General features: G+C 52.2%; 1 protein-coding gene across 1 annotated transcript; it reads left to right on the top strand.

The window, feature by feature from the left end:
* Positions 1 to 8,522: 8,522 nt before the first annotated feature.
* On the top strand, positions 8,523 to 19,113 carry LOC128903250 (olfactory receptor 14J1-like; the record flags this gene model as incomplete). Its single annotated transcript, XM_054187263.1, has 2 exons — positions 8,523 to 9,212; positions 19,069 to 19,113. Coding segments are annotated over 2 exons (735 nt in total), but the record flags the coding sequence as incomplete, so codon positions are not given.
* Positions 19,114 to 19,316: the final 203 nt, after the last annotated feature.

The following is a 19,316-nucleotide window of genomic DNA, read 5'->3' as shown; positions in this document are numbered from 1 at the left end:
TTTCTTCCCCTGGGCTTGGAGACCTGTGAATGGAAAGAAAAGCAGTGAGAAGTTAGGGAAGATTTCTCTCAAACTAAAGTATTCAATTGGTCTTAGAAACCCACCAAACTGGCTCTCGCCTTTCAGGAAGACCTTTTGCAGGTCCTTTTTGTACACTCTGGTTGGTGCTGGCTGATAGTCCACCAGAGAGCTGAGATCTCTGCAGGATTCAGTCCTGCCCTACAGCCATGGGTAAAAAGGAACACGGGGTGATCTCAGATTAAATCCACTCCTGGCATCAAAGGGCTTTTCAGCATTGTCACCCGACTGCAGGGCAGAGCTCAGGGCACCTTGTTGTTGGTGGTGTTCTGTTGTAGTTTCCCCACCACACCTGAGGAGTGTTTTTAAGGCAGAAATCCCTGGCATTTCTGCTGTGCTGCAAGTGAAACCTTGTGGGTCCTGCGAGCCAAGGGGACTGTCCCTCAGTGCAGAGCGAGGACAGCGAGTTTGTCCATCGGAATTGCTCTCAGCTGCCCTGTGCTGCTGCCTCTTTGAGCTGGAGGATGATCCCAAGCAGACATTCCCCTGAGAAGAACCTGGACACTGCTGAGAGCAGAGGAGTCCCATTTACAAGCGCAGTTCTCCCAGCCCCTCACCTGAGCTCACTGGACCCGAGGAGGATCTCAGCTCTCCCCTCCCAGCCAGGGACACAGGGGGCTCACTGCAGCTGCCTACATTCAGCCCTCCAGCTGGATTTACGTGGCCTTGGCACTGACATGTCTACTCCGTGGGGCTGCTAGACGACACAGGGATGCCACGGGAGAGCTGAGCCCTTCTGGAGGGCAGCGTGCAGCCAAGCAGGACACTCCTGGGAAAGAGTCAACTAGCCTAAAGATGGGGTGGCTTACTCTCGGCCCCACACACTGCAGTCCCCAGAGCCCAAAATATTAAAGGCATTTGGATGCTTTTCCTCCCTGGATACACAGGCATGACAGGACGTGCAGCATCAGTGTCTGAGCTGCACCTGAATCCTCAGCCCCCCCACAGTGGAAGAAGGGAAGGAACAAGGACAGCAGGGGTGAGAGGGGAACAGGTGAAAATTCTTCTTCAAAAAGAGTCAGGACAGGGAGACACTTGAACATTTCTCCTCCAGGATGTGGGAGAGGAGACCAGGGAGTATTTCCAGGGAATGTATGTGTGGTGGTGGGGAGGTGCCATCCTAAATGGAAAAGGAAATTCCTTTCTCCCACTCCCCATGCATCCCACTAAAGGTGGAAAATTCAAAACATGGGCTCCATTTCTTTCAGGTAAATGCTGCCTTGAAGTCCTTCTCCAAAAGGATCCTCTGCAAATGTCCTGGGGGTGATCTGGAGCTGGGAGGAAACACGACCCATGCAGCACCCTCACGACTGCAGAAGGACCCTGCCATGACACGACTGGGGTCACTCCTTCCACCCACAGCTTCTCCCCGCAGCGCCAGGGGGAGCTCCCCGGGCAGGCTGAGAGCTGACCCTGGCAGGCAGCAGAGTCCCTGGCCCAGCACACAGTTCCCTGGGACACGGGGACCCTGCTCTGAAGGACAGCCCTGAGCACCCCTGCACGCACACCCACCTTCACAGCCCGGCAGCCGTCCCTGGGAGAAGGCAGCCGACATGCCCTGTGCCTTTGGTGATGTGGTAGGGGTGCCCTGCTCTCGAGCACATCCTTCTCAACACCGACGGAGCCTTGAGAGCCTTCCTGACAGATCACATTAGCCATGGGCTATGCCAGCTTTAGGAGACTGCTCCAGGGAGCCTCTCTGCATTATACTGCAGCAGAGACACAGCATGCCCTGTCCCTCTGACGGTGCAGCAGGGAAGCCCTGCTCCACATGTTGTCCTTCTCCTCGAAACTAGAGAAACTGTGAGAGTTGTACTTGCAGATCCCGTAGGCTGGGGGTTGGTCCAGCTTCTGGAGATGCCTCCAGCAGCTGCAGATTCAATGCCCTGCAGCCAGAGACTGTGCAAAGGCTGTGAGGATTTCTCCCAGTGAGCTCTCAGCACTCTCCCACCCCAGGCTGCCTTTAAGATCCGCTGGCCTCACACGTCTCCCCTCGTTACCTGCAGGCAGTGCCCTCAGCCCTGCTGCCCTTTGCAGAGGAGCTGCTCCTGGGCAGAGCTGTCTCTCTGCAGCGCTGCCCGCTTGCCACGAGCTCCCTCCATGCCAGGAGCCCAGCCCAGCTCAGACGCAGAGGACCAGCCCGAGACGTCGCTTTCTCTGCCTCCTCGGGGCTCCCTGGAGGTGTCCCTGTGCCTCCAGGGGAACCTGCTGGGAAAGAGACTGAAGTAATACTGTGTGGTCTCTCTTGCACCTCTGGAGAGACGCTTCTTTCCAGCCGGGTAATTTCTCCTGTCAGAGAGAGCTGCGCACGAGAAAGGTCTTGTTCCTTCTGGTATGAGACAGGAAACCTGGACAGTGCCAGATCTCCTTTGCCCCCGCTGAGCGAAGGCAGTCGGCTTCGTCAATTGAGGCATCTCCTCCTTGGTTTGTAGTCCTGGGTGTGAAGTGGACTCAGCTCTCACTTAGGGCTGCCACAATCCCACAGGAGGGGGGATTCCTCTTGCCTCTCTTCAGGTGGGCACAAAATAGGCACCTGCTGCATGGGAGCTGCTGGTCTCAGCTTCCAGCGTCATTCCTGGAGATGGAGGCCAGCAGTGAGCTCTTCAGACTCAAACACCTACTGACATTTCAGGTCTCAGACGTGGTCCAAGATACGTGCCGGTAACTGCAAGATCTAACGAAGCAGTTCATAGAGACAGGGCAGTATCTGCTGCCACCATCTTTGAGATTCACGAGGAATTCCTTTGGCCACCAGCACGTGCCCACATTTTGGACAACTGAACTTTTCCCTACTCTTTCAACCCAGGGCAGCCTTCTGAGGTAGTCAGGGGACCAGATGTACTCATTGCCATTGACATCATCCATCTTCTCCATCAGGCGTGTATACTAGATCCCCACTGACTGTAACGGCAGATGTCTCATGGACATCCCCACATCACACCTAACCTAATTCAGGGCAGCTACTCGATGGCCATGGACAGGCCTGTTGTGCTACAGGAGGTGCCAGGGCTCTCCAGCACAGCTGCAGGTGGCCGGCAGGGACTGCACAGGACCTACGGGAAAGGCATCGCCTTCAGAGTGGGTGCGAGACACACACTCCAGATGCCATGTCTCATAGATTCAGTTTCTGTTGGCCGGCAACTGAATCCCACGAGGGCAATGAGGCAGGGTCTGACCCACCTCCATCCAGTGGATGCAGAGCAGTTCAGGAACAGGAAGCACATCACACTGGGATCTCCACTCATTTGCCTATTTAAGCAACACAAGGAAGTCTCCAGAATAATGACCCCAGGTCTTATTGGAGACATTAATGACCCTGACACCACTGGAAGGGGAACACAGCAGCATGCATACTGTCCAGCAGGTTTCATGTCTCTTGGGACAACTTCTTTGCACAGGCGCAAGGTAGGCCAACAAAGGTGTTGCTGAGTCCAGTCAATTCAGAGGGAATTCTGATCAGGGGTGTGAAAATGTCAGCCTGGGCTGTAGCGACCATGAAATAGCGGGGTCTCAGCTCCCAAGGGGAGTGAGAAAAGACCGCAGCAGACTACAGATGCTGGGTCTCTAGAGGAGAAATGGGGATGGCTTTAGGTAAGCTAGAGCTTCCCAAGTATAGACCCTTGCAAGGCAAGGGTTCGAGGGCACCAAGAGGAGAGGCTGCTGCTTCAGGAACAGTTAAAGAAGAAACAAAGAGAATGAGTGGCCACTGCTGGAATTTAGTAACAGCAGGTGTAGATGAATCTGAGATTCTCTGTGTCCTTCTTGCCTTGGTCTCCTCCAGCAAGCTCTCCCAGGCCTTTGTGCCTTGAGGCAGGACTCTGGAGGGAAAAAAAACCGTGGTGAATTTGGATAGAGTCAGGAGTTACTTGAGCAAACACAATCCTTACCAGTCTATGGGACTGGAGGGGTGGCATCCGAGGGAGCTGAGAGGGCAGGACGATGCCACAGTAAAGCCACTCTCCATCATCATTGAAAGGATCTGGAGTTTGCGGGAACTCCCTAACAACTGGCAGCACCCAAATGCTGCAGGCACTTTCTGCTGTGACCCTGCTTTGCGTAGAATGTTGGTCTATAGAAATCTTGCAAGGTCACTTCCAGCCTGAACGGAAAGTTCCCAGAACAGGCCAATGTCTGCCACCCTGAGACCTGGAATCTGCACTCTGCTCTTCGTCCTCACTCCCTCGGGAGCTGAGACTCCACTCTTTCTTTGCTACTAGAGCCAAGGCTGACAAGGATGACACAGGTTTTCTGATCCAGGTGAGCATCGCCTTGCTTGGCCCATCTGGCAGCTGTGCTAAAAAGCTGAGGCAAAGAGCCTCCAGACACCTAAAGGAGCATTTGCACTGTGCTCTCCTGGGAATGTCAGGGGGTGCTGGGCTGACTTTTGGCTGCCAGGTGCCCACCCAGCTTCACTCCCGCTCCCCCTCCTTCTCCACTCGCCTTGCTGTCTGCAGGGCTGTTTCTCTCCATGTGTCTCACTCCTCTCTCTTACAGTGACTGCACACTGCTGTTTAGCCTTGCTTCAATATGCTATCACAGAGGTGCCACGAGAATTGCTTACTGGCTCAGCTTTGGGCAGTGGCATATCCCCTTTGGAGCCAGCTGAAAGTGGCTCTCTCTCACATGGAGTCACCTCTTGATCCCTTTTCTCCTAAGCCACCTCTGCAGCCCCCTCACCCCTACCAAAACCTAGCCATGTCAACGCAATACACAGGGTCATTGATGTCCCCGGTAAGACGTTAAGTCGTTGGTGAGCCCAAGACTTCCTCAGGTTGGTTAAATAAGAGTTGGTCCCCTGCCTCTCCTTCATTATAGGTTCTTTGTGTCAGAGCAGAGATGTGCTGGACCTCAGTCGTGGCACGAGGGCCAAGCTCAGGCGTGCAACAAAGCCAGCTGTTACCAAGTGCCCAAGTACCGTGCAGGCAAAAGGTTTGCGTCAGAGCATGCTGGGGGGGATGGCAGATGGCAATGTAAAGGGGAAACGAGGAGATCAATCCCTGCTCTCCTCAGGACGAGAGAGAAGCAGGGCTGGACTCTGCAGCCCCGGCACGAGAGGGCTTTGCTGTCTGCGGGGTCTCTGCAGCCCCAGAGGGCCTGTGGTGCAGGTGAAGCTGATCTCCAGGCAGGACAAGGGGCTTTTGCAAGTGTCCTTGGCTATGGGTATCCTGAGATCCAGGAACACTGTGAAAATCATTGCTCTGTTCCTTGACTGCATCATCAAAGGGATGACTGAGGGATGTGGGAGAAGCACTCCCTGCATCTACTGGATTGAGATGGGACAGCACTTGCCTCACTGCAGTTGCTTGAAGGAAAGCACTGACCGCCTCAGAAGGTCTCTTGGGGTCTCTTACACGGCTGCTCTGAATGGGGATGATGTTCGCGCAAGTCCTGTGCTGTCCCTGCCGGCTGCACACAGTTGTGCTGGAGAGCCCTGGCACCTCAGGCAGCTCCACAGGATGGAGTTAACCTTGAAATTGGGCAGCTGCCCTGAATTAGGTTGGGCATTGTAGGGGTGCCAGTGAGAACCCAGCCCTAACTGCCAATGGAGATCTGGTAACGACGGCTGGTGGAGAAGAGAGAGAGACGTAGCTCTTCAGATGGCAATGACTCCATTTGCTCAGAGGAACAGCTCTATAGGCTGCCCTGTACATAGTGAGCAGGAACAGGCTTCATTGTCCTAAACGTGGTCATCTGCTGTCACTTCAGCTGCCCAAAGCAATGCCCCAAGAGCCTCCAAAATGATGGCCCCAGACGCTGCCCTGTCCCTCTGAACTGCTCCATCAAAGTTTAGAGATACCTGCACATGTCTTGGGCCACCTCTGGCACTTCAAATGTGCACTGTGGTTTGCAGGGGTACAGGAGATTCCTCCCTTTCATTGTCTGGGTGTCCTGTCTCATAGGTGGAAAAGAAGAGGTCGTTCTGGGACCTAACTCTGCCTCTGATAGGGGAAATGATACTGCCAGAAAGGAATGTCCCCCCCCAACAGCTGAGGGAGGAAACATCAGTCATGACTTCAGCTTGTTTCACAGCAGGTTCCCCTGGAGCCTCAGGGACATCTATGATGGAGCCACAGCGAGCCGAGAAAGTGCCACCTGATTAGGTCAGAAGTCCTTGTTTGCATTGCATGGAGGAGACTGAAGCATGCACATGTTACATGCCTGCAGGTAACGAGGGGAGACGTGTGAGGCCAGCGGATCTTAAAGGCAGCCTGGGGTGGGAGAGTGCTGAGAGCTCACTGGGAGAAATCCTCACAGCCTTTGCACAGTCTCTGGCTGCAGGGCATTGAATCTGCAGCTGCTGGAGGGATCTCCAGAAGCTGGACCAACCCCCAGCCTACGGGATCTGCAAGTACAACTCTCACAGTTTCTCTAGTTTCGAGGAGAAGGACAACATGTGGAGCAGGGCTTCCCTGCTGCACCGTCAGAGGGACAGGGCATGCTGTGTCTCTGCTGCAGTATAATGCAGAGAGGCTCCCTGGAGCAGTCTCCTAAAGCTGGCATAGCCCATGGCTAATGTGATCTGTCAGGAAGGCTCTCAAGGCTCCGTCGGTGTTGAGAAGGATGTGCTCGAGAGCAGGGCACCCCTACCACATCACCAAAGGCACAGGGCATGTCGGCTGCCTTCTCCCAGGGACGGCTGCCGGGCTGTGAAGGTGGGTGTGCGTGCAGGGGTGCTCAGGGCTGTCCTTCAGAGCAGGGTCCCCGTGTCCCAGGGAACTGTGTGCTGGGCCAGGGACTCTGCTGCCTGCCAGGGTCAGCTCTCAGCCTGCCCGGGGAGCTCCCCCTGGCGCTGCGGGGAGAAGCTGTGGGTGGAAGGAGTGACCCCAGTCGTGTCATGGCAGGGTCCTTCTGCAGTCGTGAGGGTGCTGCATGGGTCGTGTTTCCTCCCAGCTCCAGATCACCCCCAGAACATTTGCAGAGGATCCTTTTGGAGAAGGACTTCAAGGCAGCATTTACCTGAAAGAAATGGAGCCCATGTTTTGAATTTTCCACCTTTAGTGGGATGCATGGGGAGTGGGAGAAAGGAATTTCCTTTTCCATTTAGGATGGCACCTCCCCACCACCACACATACATTCCCTGGAAATACTCCCTGGTCTCCTCTCCCACATCCTGGAGGAGAAATGTTCAAGTGTCTCCCTGTCCTGACTCTTTTTGAAGAAGAATTTTCACCTGTTCCCCTCTCACCCCTGCTGTCCTTGTTCCTTCCCTTCTTCCACTGTGGGGGGGCTGAGGATTCAGGTGCAGCTCAGACACTGATGCTGCACGTCCTGTCATGCCTGTGTATCCAGGGAGGAAAAGCATCCAAATGCTTTTAATATTTTGGGCTCTGGGGACTGCAGTGTGTGGGGCCGAGAGTAAGCCACCCCATCTTTAGGCTAGTTGACTCTTTCCCAGGAGTGTCCTGCTTGGCTGCACGCTGCCCTCCAGAAGGGCTCAGCTCTCCCGTGGCATCCCTGTGTCGTCTAGCAGCCCCACGGAGTAGACATGTCAGTGCCAAGGCCACGTAAATCCAGCTGGAGGGCTGAATGTAGGCAGCTGCAATGAGCCCCCTGTGTCCCTGGCTGGGAGGGGAGAGCTGAGATCCTCCTCGGGTCCAGTGAGCTCAGGTGAGGGGCTGGGAGAACTGCGCTTGTAAATGGGACTCCTCTGCTCTCAGCAGTGTCCAGGTTCTTCTCAGGGGAATGTCTGCTTGGGATCATCCTCCAGCTCAAAGAGGCAGCAGCACAGGGCAGCTGAGAGCAATTCCGATGGACAAACTCGCTGTCCTCGCTCTGCACTGAGGGACAGTCCCCTTGGCTCGCAGGACCCACAAGGTTTCACTTGCAGCACAGCAGAAATGCCAGGGATTTCTGCCTTAAAAACACTCCTCAGGTGTGGCGGGGAAACTACAACAGAACAACACCAACAACAAGGTGCCCTGAGCTCTGCCCTGCAGTCGGGTGACAATGCTGAAAAGCCCTTTGATGCCAGGAGTGGATTTAATCTGAGATCACCCCGTGTTCCTTTTTACCCATGGCTGTAGGGCAGGACTGAATCCTGCAGAGATCTCAGCTCTCTGGTGGACTATCAGCCAGCACCAACCAGAGTGTACAAAAAGGACCTGCAAAAGGTCTTCCTGAAAGGCGAGAGCCAGTTTGGTGGGTTTCTAAGACCAATTGAATACTTTAGTTTGAGAGAAATCTTCCCTAACTTCTCACTGCTTTTCTTTCCATTCACAGGTCTCCAAGCCCAGGGGAAGAAAATGTCGAATGGCAGCTCCATCACCCAGTTCCTCCTCCTGGCATTCGCAGACAGGCGGGAGCTGCAGCTCTTCCACTTCTGGACCTTCCTGGGCATCTACCTGGCTGCCCTCCTGGCCAACGCCCTCATCATCACCACCATCGCCTGTGACCACCGTCTCCACACCCCCATGTACTTCTTCCTCCTCAACCTCTCCCTCCTTGACCTGGGCTCCATCTCCACCACTCTCCCCAAAGCCATGGCCAATTCCCTCTGGGACACCAGGGACATCTCCTATGCCGGATGTGCTGCACAGCTCTTGTTCTTCATCTTCTTTCTCACAGCAGAGTTCTGTCTTCTCACCATTATGGCCTATGACCGCTACGTTGCCATCTGCAAACCCCTTCACTATGGGACCCTCCTGGGCAGCAGAGCTTGTGTCCACATGGCAGCAGCTGCCTGGGGCAGTGGGTTTCTCAATGCTCTCCTGCACACGGCCAATACATTTTCCCTACCCCTCTGCCAGGGCAATGCCCTGGACCAGTTCTTCTGTGAAATCCCCCAGATCCTCAAGCTCTCCTGCTCACACTCCTACCTCAGGGAAGTTGGGCTTCTTGTGGTCAGTGCCTGTTTAGGCTTTGGTTGTTTTGTGTTCATCGTGCTGTCCTATGTGCAGATCTTCAGGGCCGTGCTGAGGATCCCCTCTGAGCAGGGACGGCACAAAGCCTTTTCCACCTGCCTCCCTCACCTGTCTGTGGTCTCCCTGTTTCTCAGCACTGCCATGTTTGCCTACCTGAAGCCCCCCTCCATCTCCTCCCCAGTTCTCGACCTGGTGGTGGCTGTGCTCTACTCAGTGTTGCCTCCAGCACTGAACCCCCTCATCTACAGCATGAGGAACCAGGAGCTCAAGGAGGCCATTAGGTATCTGATTTCATGGATTTTTTTCAAGAGGGAGAAATGTTCCACCTCTCTCCACAAATGACTCCCGCACTATTTGATTCCATCTGCTTTTTTGTGTGTTTTGTTATTGGCTTTGTGTTTTTAATGATTACATTTCTCATCATTGCTGTTGATATTGTCATTTATGGTTTTTATGCTCCTACACAAAGGTTTCACTTGTGTCACTACACCTGAGACATTTACGTCTTAGTTTCACCTGGTTCCCTTCTAAAAATGTATTTCACAGTGGCTCAGAGCTGGCCTCTTTCACAGAGTCTCTGTTAACAAAGCAAGATCTCCCTGGTGCAGTGCTTTAATGCTGGGGTCTTTCTCCAAACATGCCTGAGGAAATTCACCCCTGAAGTTCTTCTTCCTCCTCCATGTGTCCAGGAATAAAAAGCTGACTGTCCGTTTGTAACATTTTAGAGATATTGGACTGGATTTAGGAGTCACCAGTCGGTGTCTGGTGAGAGGTAAGATCGTGGGTTTAACTGAGGGACGTACCCCAGCCCTTCACACAGATGACATAAAGGCCACCCATCCTGTGGGAGGGGAATCTGGAGCTGTCTGGAGAGGCTGGTGTTTCTCCAGGGACAGCATGTTCCTGGGGTTGTGCTGGGATGGCAGAGGTCAGAAGGATGGGGTCTGGGGCCTCAAGCAGAGGCCATGTGCAGACCTCCTCTGGGCACTCTCCCGTTCCTCCCCACCTGTCTACAGCAGGAATTCCCACAGAGGGACAGACACGTCCAGGTGTGGCCACACCACGGCTCACTGAAAGGGCATGAAAAGTCAAGCTGTCTGGGTAGCCCTCTCCTCCTAATCCATCCCTGTGTGCAGCTGGCCTTGTTCATGGTCAGCATGCGCCACTGGCTCATGTGGTATCCCTCATAATGCGTGGGCCCTTCTCCTCAGGGTCACTGCTCATCCTGTCACGTCCCACCTGGCACTGTAATACGGTGTTTTTCTTCCCCCTGATGCAGGACTGGCCACTTCTCTTTGTAAAACTTCAGCAGTTTCTTCTGGCTGAGTCCCAGAATTTCCCAAGGTCCCCCTGGACTGAAGATCCATTTTGTTCGTTCTTCATGTTTGCGTGCAGGCACCTCACCATGGTTGTGGTGATGCATCAGCACAAGATAACAGCACGAGGAGTTGCAGGGCACTACAGGGAATTAAAGGCATTCCTAATTTTGTACTGTCCAGCAGAGGAATTGTCACGACAGCTATGTTAGAAACATCTTTGTGCCCCGTAGAGAGGGCACAAAGCAAGCAAATGTAGGGCCTGTGGGGAAAGAGAAGCTGGGCTGTTTGTAGAGGAATCTACGACAATGGTTAAAGAAAAGAACTTGGGAAGGGGAAAGAGGAAAAAGGAAAACCGAAAGTTCAACTCCAGCACAGAACCACGGAACCCTGGAGGCTGGAAGGCAGCCAGCTTCCACCTTCTCTGTGCTTCCTCTTCAGGCTTGATGTTACTCAGAGCTCTTTTCTCATGCATGCCAGCCTCCTGCCACCTTGGCATGACTTCCTGCATGTTGGCATGGACCATTCTGGATGACGAAGAGGTGATCCTTGACCACCAAAAAGCTCTCTGCAGGACCCACCTGGCCACAGACATCCTCTGATCCAAGGGTATCAAAATTTACCTCCCTAACTCTTATGCCCATCAGTCTTTATCGTATGAGAATGAATTAACTTTCTTAAGATATATAGCTAGCTAGCTCCCATTGTGTACTGATTTATCATGCTTGGGTAAGTGAGTTAAAGGAGGTCAGCTCATCACAAGGAGCAGAAGAACAGCCCTGCCCTCAAAATAAGGACTTCTCAGAATCATTCAGCTGTCCATGAAGGATAAAAGATACCCCTGGAGAACCGAGATAATGCCAGTATCCTCGTCCCTCTTACACACCTTTGAAACTCTCCCAGTGTCCAGCATCACAGACAAGTAATTAGCAATAGACCAACTCCGGGGACGTCTGGATCAATAGACAAGCCGCGAGAAGGCTGACGGCTGATGGAGCTGCAGAGATATAGCTACTTTGTGCAGTTTTACTGTGATTAGGAATTGGTACTCCGTGTGTGTGTTAGTTAGTCATTAGTCAAATAATAAGGTACCTGAATGCTTGAATGGCATAAGAACCCTGTGTTTAACCGCATTTGAGGTACCCCAATTGAGCTCGGACACCTCATGCGCATGACTAAATATTTACACTTGCACCTCTGTACTTTGTGTCCTAGCCTCTCTGCTCGGTCAGCACGGGCCACTTGCAAATTTTCATAACACAAGTGACTGATTGCCACTGCAGTGGGGCAAGGTCTCTCCCTTCTCCATGCAGTAGATGTGAGGCAGTTTAGAACACAAGACACGTCACACCAGGGTCTCCACTCATGTGTTGCACTCTCAAAGTGCTGTTTTTTCTCTTGCCCAACATTTACTCGCCCTCTTCATAATACAGTCAAGGAACAGGCCAAAAAATCTCGTGGGGGACCTGTCAGCAGCACCTTGTCATTCATGGAGATCACCTTCACCTTTGTCAAAGGCCCTTGAGGGCTGCAGAGACACCACTGACAAAAACCCTCTTTCTTGCCAGGGCCGCCCTTCCCAGCCCTGTTTCTCTCTGTTCTTGCAGACAGCAGGCTTTGCTCACCATCAACATCCAATTTCAGCTTTAAGCTTCCAGGTGCCGTCCACTTGACCGTGTCTCTGCCGTGAAGCAAAGCCTTTGCACACAGAAGGTCTTCAATGCTTGGTACCAGGTTTCCTTTAAGAGACGTCCGAGCTTGGCCTGGAGCTACACCTGAGGTGCCACAGCCCAGATGTGCACCAAAACTCTCAGCCAGGGGAAGAGGCAAGTTGAGAGAGAGCCTGTGCTTTTTGACTTTGACAGAGGAACTGCCAAGGCGTGGTGGGACAAGGCACACAGCTTGGGGTGCTGCAATGGATGGCTACAGGCTTTTCAGGAGAGACAGGCTGGAAGGATCAGGAGTGGGGTTTCCTGAAAGTGAAGCCGTTAACTGGATGTATGGCGCAACTCCTTGGGGCAGGTGAAGAGTTTGGTGAGCCTTTGTGGGGGAGGGTGAGAGGAGAGGCCAGTAGAAGTGTCCTGTCATGGTGGGAGATAAGGAACCCACAGTCAGGATGAGGAAGAGGGTATAGTCTTTCTGAAGGATCCCAGGGAAGCGTCTGGCTGTACGAGCCTGGGTCTCGCTGGGGACTGCCATGATACTGGCAGCTTCTGAAAGAGGAGCACAGCAGAACGTACAGTCCAGGTGGTTTCTGGAGTGTCTTAGGACAACGTCTTAGCACAGCTGCCAGATGGGCCAACAAAAATAATACCAACCTTGATGTGATACCTGCGATGCAGGAAGAGCTGGTCAGAGACGTGAAGATTGGCTGTCGTGACCCTGAAGTAGTGGGGTCCCAGCACTCCAGGGCAGTGAGGAAGCAGAACAGAAGACTGCAGACGCTGGACCTCAGAGGTCCTTTTGCCTTTGGCCTTGCCAGGGTTCTCACCTGGGAAATAGTGGCGTCTCCCCATGGGGAAGCTCCATAGGAAAAGGAAGCATATGAGAGGGCGATGAAGAATTAAAGGAGGAATTTAGAAATAAGGGAGGTTTTAGAAAAGCCAGAGCTCCCCTGGACTTCAAGGGCACAAGGATGTGGAGTTACAGAACAGTTAATGAAGCTGAAGTAAATGTAAATTATTGACCACCACAGAAGTGCGTCACCAGTGTTGAGTAGAGAGGAAGGATCGCTGCCCGCGACCTGCTGGCACCGCTCTTCCTAACGCACCCAGGAGGCTGTCGGCCTGCTTTGCTGCAAGGGCACACTGCTGGCTCTCGGTCAGCTGCTTGTCTCTCAGAACACAAAGGTCCTTCTATGCCAAAGTGTTGAGAAGCTCTCAGTCACTCAGCCCCCAGCTTACACTGGTGCAGGGGACTATCTCTCCCTGGGTCCAGGGCTTGCTTTTCCCTTTGCTGAACTTCATGAGGCTCTTCTCTGTCCAGTTTTGGGCATGCCAATAATTTTCATCGTCTGCCTGAATCACAAGATATCAACACCATGGACATTTTCAACTAGTGGAAATGTTGTTTTTTCACGTAAAAAACAGTGCTAGCTTTGGGTGCCGTGACCGTGAAATAGTGGGGTCTCACCTCCCAAGGAGAAGGAGAATAGAAGAATGCAGATGACAGACCTCAGAGGAGCAGACTTTGGCCTAGTCTTCTGACTTGTTTGGGGGGAGCCCACGTGAGCAGCACAGAAGGGCAGCAGAGGGTCTGCAGTACAGTGGTCTGCAAGGACAGAGGTCTGCAAGGACAGCGTCTTTCAAGTGCGAGAGTGTGGTCATACCCATTGTCAGGACAACAAGCAGAGCTACCAGAAGAAGAGCTGGGGGAAACAAGACACTCATGGGGAAGCCCCAGAGAAAAAAGGAAGCATGAAGAGGTGGATGCCAGGATGAAAACAAAGGAGGAATTGAGGAATATGGTTGGTTTTAGAAAAGCCAAAGCTCCCATAGACTTGACACTTGCAAGGGATTTGAAGGGCACAACAATGAGCAGTTACTCCTTCAGGAACACCTAAAGAATAAACAAAGATAATGTGTGGTCACGGCTGAATTTGCAGAGAGTAGGTGTGGATAGGTACCAGGTACTCTTGGCCTGCGTCTTCACCAGCAAGGTCTCCCAGGTCTGTGTGCTTAAGAGGCAGAACCCCATGCGAAATCCAGCAGTGGATGCAGATCAAGTCAGGGGCTACATGGGTTAGGTCAACCTTTGGTCGTCCATTGGACCAGACAGGATGAATCCAAGGATGTTGAGAGACCAGGCTGATGTCAGAGCAGGGCTGCTCTGATCCATTTTGGATCACTTTGCGTGGCTGGGCAGCAGCTCTGTGGAAATGGCCCTGGCGCTCCTTGAGTTTTATCAGGCCAAACAAGAGCCAGCAGCAAAGGCGGCCAACAGCATCTGAGGCTGTATGAGCAGGAGCACAGCCAGAAGAAGTGATTGTCCTGCTCTGCTCAGCACCTTTTACACCACACCCTGACCAGTGACAGTGAGACAGGGGCAAACAGGAGCCAGCTCACTGGAGGGCCACCAAGGTGGTAGCCCTTCCGTTGTCCTTCAAGTGTTTGTGTGATTTCCCTAACAACAGCAGCATATACCACAACAAAAAAACATTAAAGCAACAACATCATTGATCGGCCTAAATATAAATACCTGCCCTGGAGCAGTCTACATCTGTGGTAGCCCCTCTGGGCAATGACAGTGGAATCAAAGAATCAGCATCGCAGAACAGTAGGGGTTGGAAGGTATGAAGAGGTAAGGTCTGTTCAGAGGATATTTAGACTTCTGTGACACTGACTGTGAAAACATTCATGAGAGGCCTTTACCCTATTTATAACCAGTAACCTGAAGCCCTACCACCACCTCTAAGTGAAGGTAGTAGGGTAGCAAACACCGAGGGAAATGGGCAAGACAAATTGTAGCAGGGCTGAGTAGAGAGGAAGGATCACCTCCACCGACCTGCTGGCAGTGCTCTTCCTAGTGCAGCCCAGAAAGCCATTGGCCACCTTGCTGCAGAGGTGCAAAGCCTGGAGAAGAGAAGGCTTTGGGGAGACCTAATATCAGCCTTCCCACATCTTCTTGGCTGTCACCATGACAAAGGCTCTTCACTGTTGTGTGTGATGGGAGCATGAAGGCCAATGGCATCAGCTGAAACAAATGAGTAAAACTTTCTCCCTGTCAAGACAGTCAAACACTGGAGGAGATTTCCCAGAGAGCTTGTGTCATCTCCATCCTTGGAGCTTTTCAAGCCCAAAATGAAGGAAGCCCTGAGCAACCTGGTCTGACCCCATAGCTGACCCTGCTGTGGGCAGGAGGGTGGTCTAGAGATCTCCTCAGCTTCCTTCCAGCATGAATGATTCTGCGTTTCAATCCACCATCTTTCCTTCATGAGGGGAGGGAAATCAGTCAGGTTCCTGGTGACCGTGGAAGTCAACCAGAAAGTGTGGTCAGACGATCAGGGACTTTCTTGTCGCACTCCAGGCATGGTTGCTCAGATGCAGGGCTGCTTGGCAGGTCCCCCCAAACAGCCCTGATCCTTTCCATTGTTTCACCGTTTCTTTTTCCCTCTTTCCCCACTCAAAAGTTTTTCCCCTTGACCATCCCTGTACCCTCCCATGCAAATAGCCCACCTCTGTTTACCCTTTCCTCCATGGTCCTAGTTTGGCTTCCTTTGTACTTTCATTTGGTGTTTCCGAGCTTCTCACCATGGGAATGTGTACCTTGGTGAACAATGGCATTGATCAAGTGCCTCCTTTGATAATCTGTAGTGTCCTGCGATTCCTCATGCTGTTATCTTGTCAGAGGCAGCACATGTCAGGGAGAGCCATCTGCAGGCACACATGAACGACTGGCCCAATGGAGCTTCATTCCTGGGGGACCCTGATAAACTCTGGGACTCAGCAAATGGAAAACTCACACAGTTTTACAAGGAGAAGTGGCCAGGCCTTTCCTGGGGGCAGGATCACCCCAGAGATGAGGGCATGCTGGGACCTGACTGGCCGAGGACTGACCCAGAGGAGAAGGTCCTGGGCATTACGAGGGATGCAACTTTAGCCAGTGGTACATGCGGACCGTGAACTGGACTAGCTGCACACAGGGCTGCATTAGGGGGCACACGGCCACCCAGACAAGGCACTTATCATCCCCCTTGACTCAGCACTGTTGTGGCCACATCTGGTCTAGTGTGTCTGTGTGTGGGGCTCTCTGTTCTGAAGGAAGGAGGAGGAAGTGGAGAAGCTCCAAAGGACATTGGCCAGGATGGCGTTTGAGGCCTTTGTGGAGAAGCTGAGGGAGCTGGGCTTCTGTACCTTTTGAAGTGGAGGCCCAGGGCTCTCTAGGAGTAGCCTGCACCTGCTTGAAGGGTGGCTTCAGAGGCGGTGGAGCTTTTCTTGGTAGTAGGAAGAGAAGGAAACCTCAAGAAACTGCAGCTTGGAAGGTTTGGACTGCATGTGAGGAAAAAGAAATCTCACCCAAAGGGTTGCACTGTGGTGCAAGAGGTCACCCAGAGGGAGTTTGTATTAGCCCATGGCTTTGTGTTTCAAGGAACAGCCAGTGAGAGTGGAGAGACATCAGAAAAGATATGGAAATGCCGGGGCGAGAGCGATGTGGGAAAGCATGATGGGTGCCTGCAGCCTACAAGGAAAGAGGCACAGGCATGGGACAGTGATGGTCACTCTGCAGTAGAGGTGGCCTAGGGCTCTGGCCAGGCTAAAAAGCCCAACAGCACCAAGGTCTTTGTCCCCTTGGCTATGGCAGTTGCCTCTGCCACCAAGGCCCACCAGAAGAAACTTTATTTTGAGGCTCTGGGCTTGGTTTCTGCTTCACGGTTGCATGGGGAAGCCGGGAGGTGTTGCACAGTCTCCCTACCCTTGGCCTTGCTCACCCTCACACCCCACTGCCCCCAGGAAGAGCCCTGAGCCACACCTGAGGGGCAGGATCTGCCTTCCCAGGGCCTGAGGGTCAGGTTTGGCCCTTCTGCTTCATCAAACAAAGCAACAGCTTTACAGCCACCTGCACTGTGCCTTTGCCTTCCTGCAATCACAGCCTCCAGCTATCTCCTCTAACGAGTCCATGGGGAGACTTTGTCAGTAGTGGCCCTCAGTGGGGCCCATTAATGCTTCCAGGTACTTTGAGTTTTGCCTCTGACTTCTTGAGGAGTGTTTTTAATCTTCTCTCAGTATCTGAGGTTCGTGGACTCAGAGCTAAATACACCATGGGGCTCATTGAAGTACAGAAAGCCCTAAAGACCTATTTCTCTTCCTTCAATTTCCTTCAAGTCTTCAAGACTTCTACAGCTAATTGGAGTTCTTTCATAGTGTAGTTAAGAAGGAAGATTTCAATCAGAACCTAATAAATTATTTTTTTTTTAGTTTAAAGGGTTTCTTTTATTTTACTTTTCAGTCTATTGAAAAGGTGATAGAAGTCTTCTGCAACTGATATTGATCCAGAGGGTCTCCTCAGGAGGTCTGGATGGCTAGGAAAAGCAGTCCCTTGAGGTCTGACACTGTGTGGACATCCTTGCTCCTCACCCCCACCCCAACCCCACTATTTCTGTCATTGCCCAGTTGGGATTTACATCATTTTCCTTCCATCAGACTTCGCCGCCGATCTCTGCAGCTGGATGTTACAGCTCCATTGCACCAGCTCCCTCTGGCTCTCCTTAGAGACCTGGCTGCACCCAGGCACAGAAGGGTTTCTCCTCTTTGCAAGCAAAGAAAAGTAAAGCCTGATCATGTCGGATCGTGTTTGATAAACAATAAAACACCCTCTGCGGCCATATGCTAAGTACATGCTGCCTCTAATGAGGTTGCTTTTCTGCAAGGGGTAATCTTATGAGAAATGCTTTAGATAGGTAGGTACAGAAAGGTTGATATAAACATAGTTAAAGAGTTGGCTACAGGAGATAATTAGACTACTGAAAGACGGGGAGACCTTTAACCATGTGAAGCTCAAAGCAGCAGCTGGATGGGTGACAGGAACCTGAATGAAGAAAGAGTAAGGGAAGGAGAAAATGGGAATATAATAGAAAAGGCCCCTGTCTAGACAGTCTGCACCTGGAAAGATGACTTTAGAAATGGTCATTGTATTTGGACAGGTGAAAATGTATGAAAGATATGAGAAATTATGTACGTAGGATTACAGGCAAAATAGTGGTAGTGAAGTTACAGAACAAGATTGACATTTCTTTGGGATATCCCTTTTGAAAAGTCATTGGGTTAGCAGAGGTCTCTTGTGAGAGAGGACAAGCAAGTGTTGCACCCAGCTCTGAATGAGGCCAAAAATGCAATTCAGGGAACAACTCACTGGCTGTACAAGCTCACGTTGGTGAGGAGTGTGCCACCAGTTAGTGTCCTCTTGGGTGACATTTCTTGGCACCAAAAAGAAAAAATTGTCTTCAAATGCAGTCAGCATGGACTTACTGAGGCTACGTACTGGGACATACTGGGGCATTGTGGGGCAGCACAGGGATGCTGGCTCCTGGGCCCTGTTCGGTTTAGCACCTGTGTCCGTGACCCAGAGAAGGCAACTCTCAGCATGTTTAACAAGAACAAATGGTGCATTCTACACCTGGGATGAAATAATGGTGGCCACAAGTATAGGCTGGAAGAGGAGTGGCTGGAAAGCAGCCCTGCAGAAAGGGATCTGGGGGCGCTGGTTGGCAGCTGGGTTAATGTGAGTCAGGAGAGTGCCCTGGCAGCCAAGAGGGCAACCTGCATTCTGGGGTGCATAGAATCATAGCCTTGCCTAAGTTGGAAGAGACCTTTCAGATCATCGAGTCCAACCACCAACCTAACTCTGACAAAAACCATCACTAAAGCATATCTCTAAGCGCTATGTCTACCCGTCTTCTGAATACCTCCAGGGATGGTTGCACTTCCCTGGGCAGCCTCGTCCAATGCTTAATAACCCTTTCAGAGGAAAAATTTTTTCCTAATATCCAGTCTAAACCTCCCCTGGTGCAACTTGAGGCTGTTTCCTCTTTTCCTCTTGCCTCTTACTTGGGAGAAGAGACCCACCCCCACCTCTCTACAGTCTCCTTTCAGGTGGCTGGAGAGAGTGATAAGGTCTCCCCTCAGCCTCCTTTTCTCCAGACTAAACAATCCCAGTTCCCTCCGCCGCTCCTCATAAGACTTGTTTGTCACTGAGTTTCCTCTGCCCTCTCTGGCATCCCTGCCCACTACCAATCACTGCCTCACCACTAACTGAAACGTTAAGAAGCTCTCAGGGGATGACCATGTTTCTCCATTTACCACTCATGTGTCCTAAAGACACCAGTTGAGGAAGCATATCTTGGGAAGAGGAGGACCTCCTAGAGGCACCTCTCTGCTCTTTGAGGTCTAAGTGCTTGTCAAAGGCCCCAGGAGGAGTTCATGTGGTGCCCACATTTATATTGCAGATGGTTGGTCTGCAATGGACAGGGAATGAGACAGAGATGTGACCAGGAATGATATGGAAGGGGACATTCAGTGCACTGGGTGTGGCTGGGGTGGAGATAATCCCCATGGATAAAGCCTTG

This window comes from Rissa tridactyla, unplaced genomic scaffold (assembly GCF_028500815.1).
Source record: "Rissa tridactyla isolate bRisTri1 unplaced genomic scaffold, bRisTri1.patW.cur.20221130 scaffold_29, whole genome shotgun sequence".
NCBI classification, from domain to species: domain Eukaryota; kingdom Metazoa; phylum Chordata; class Aves; order Charadriiformes; family Laridae; genus Rissa; species Rissa tridactyla.
Note: the sequence above shows the minus strand (reverse complement) of the source record. Positions and strands in the feature narration are given on the sequence as shown.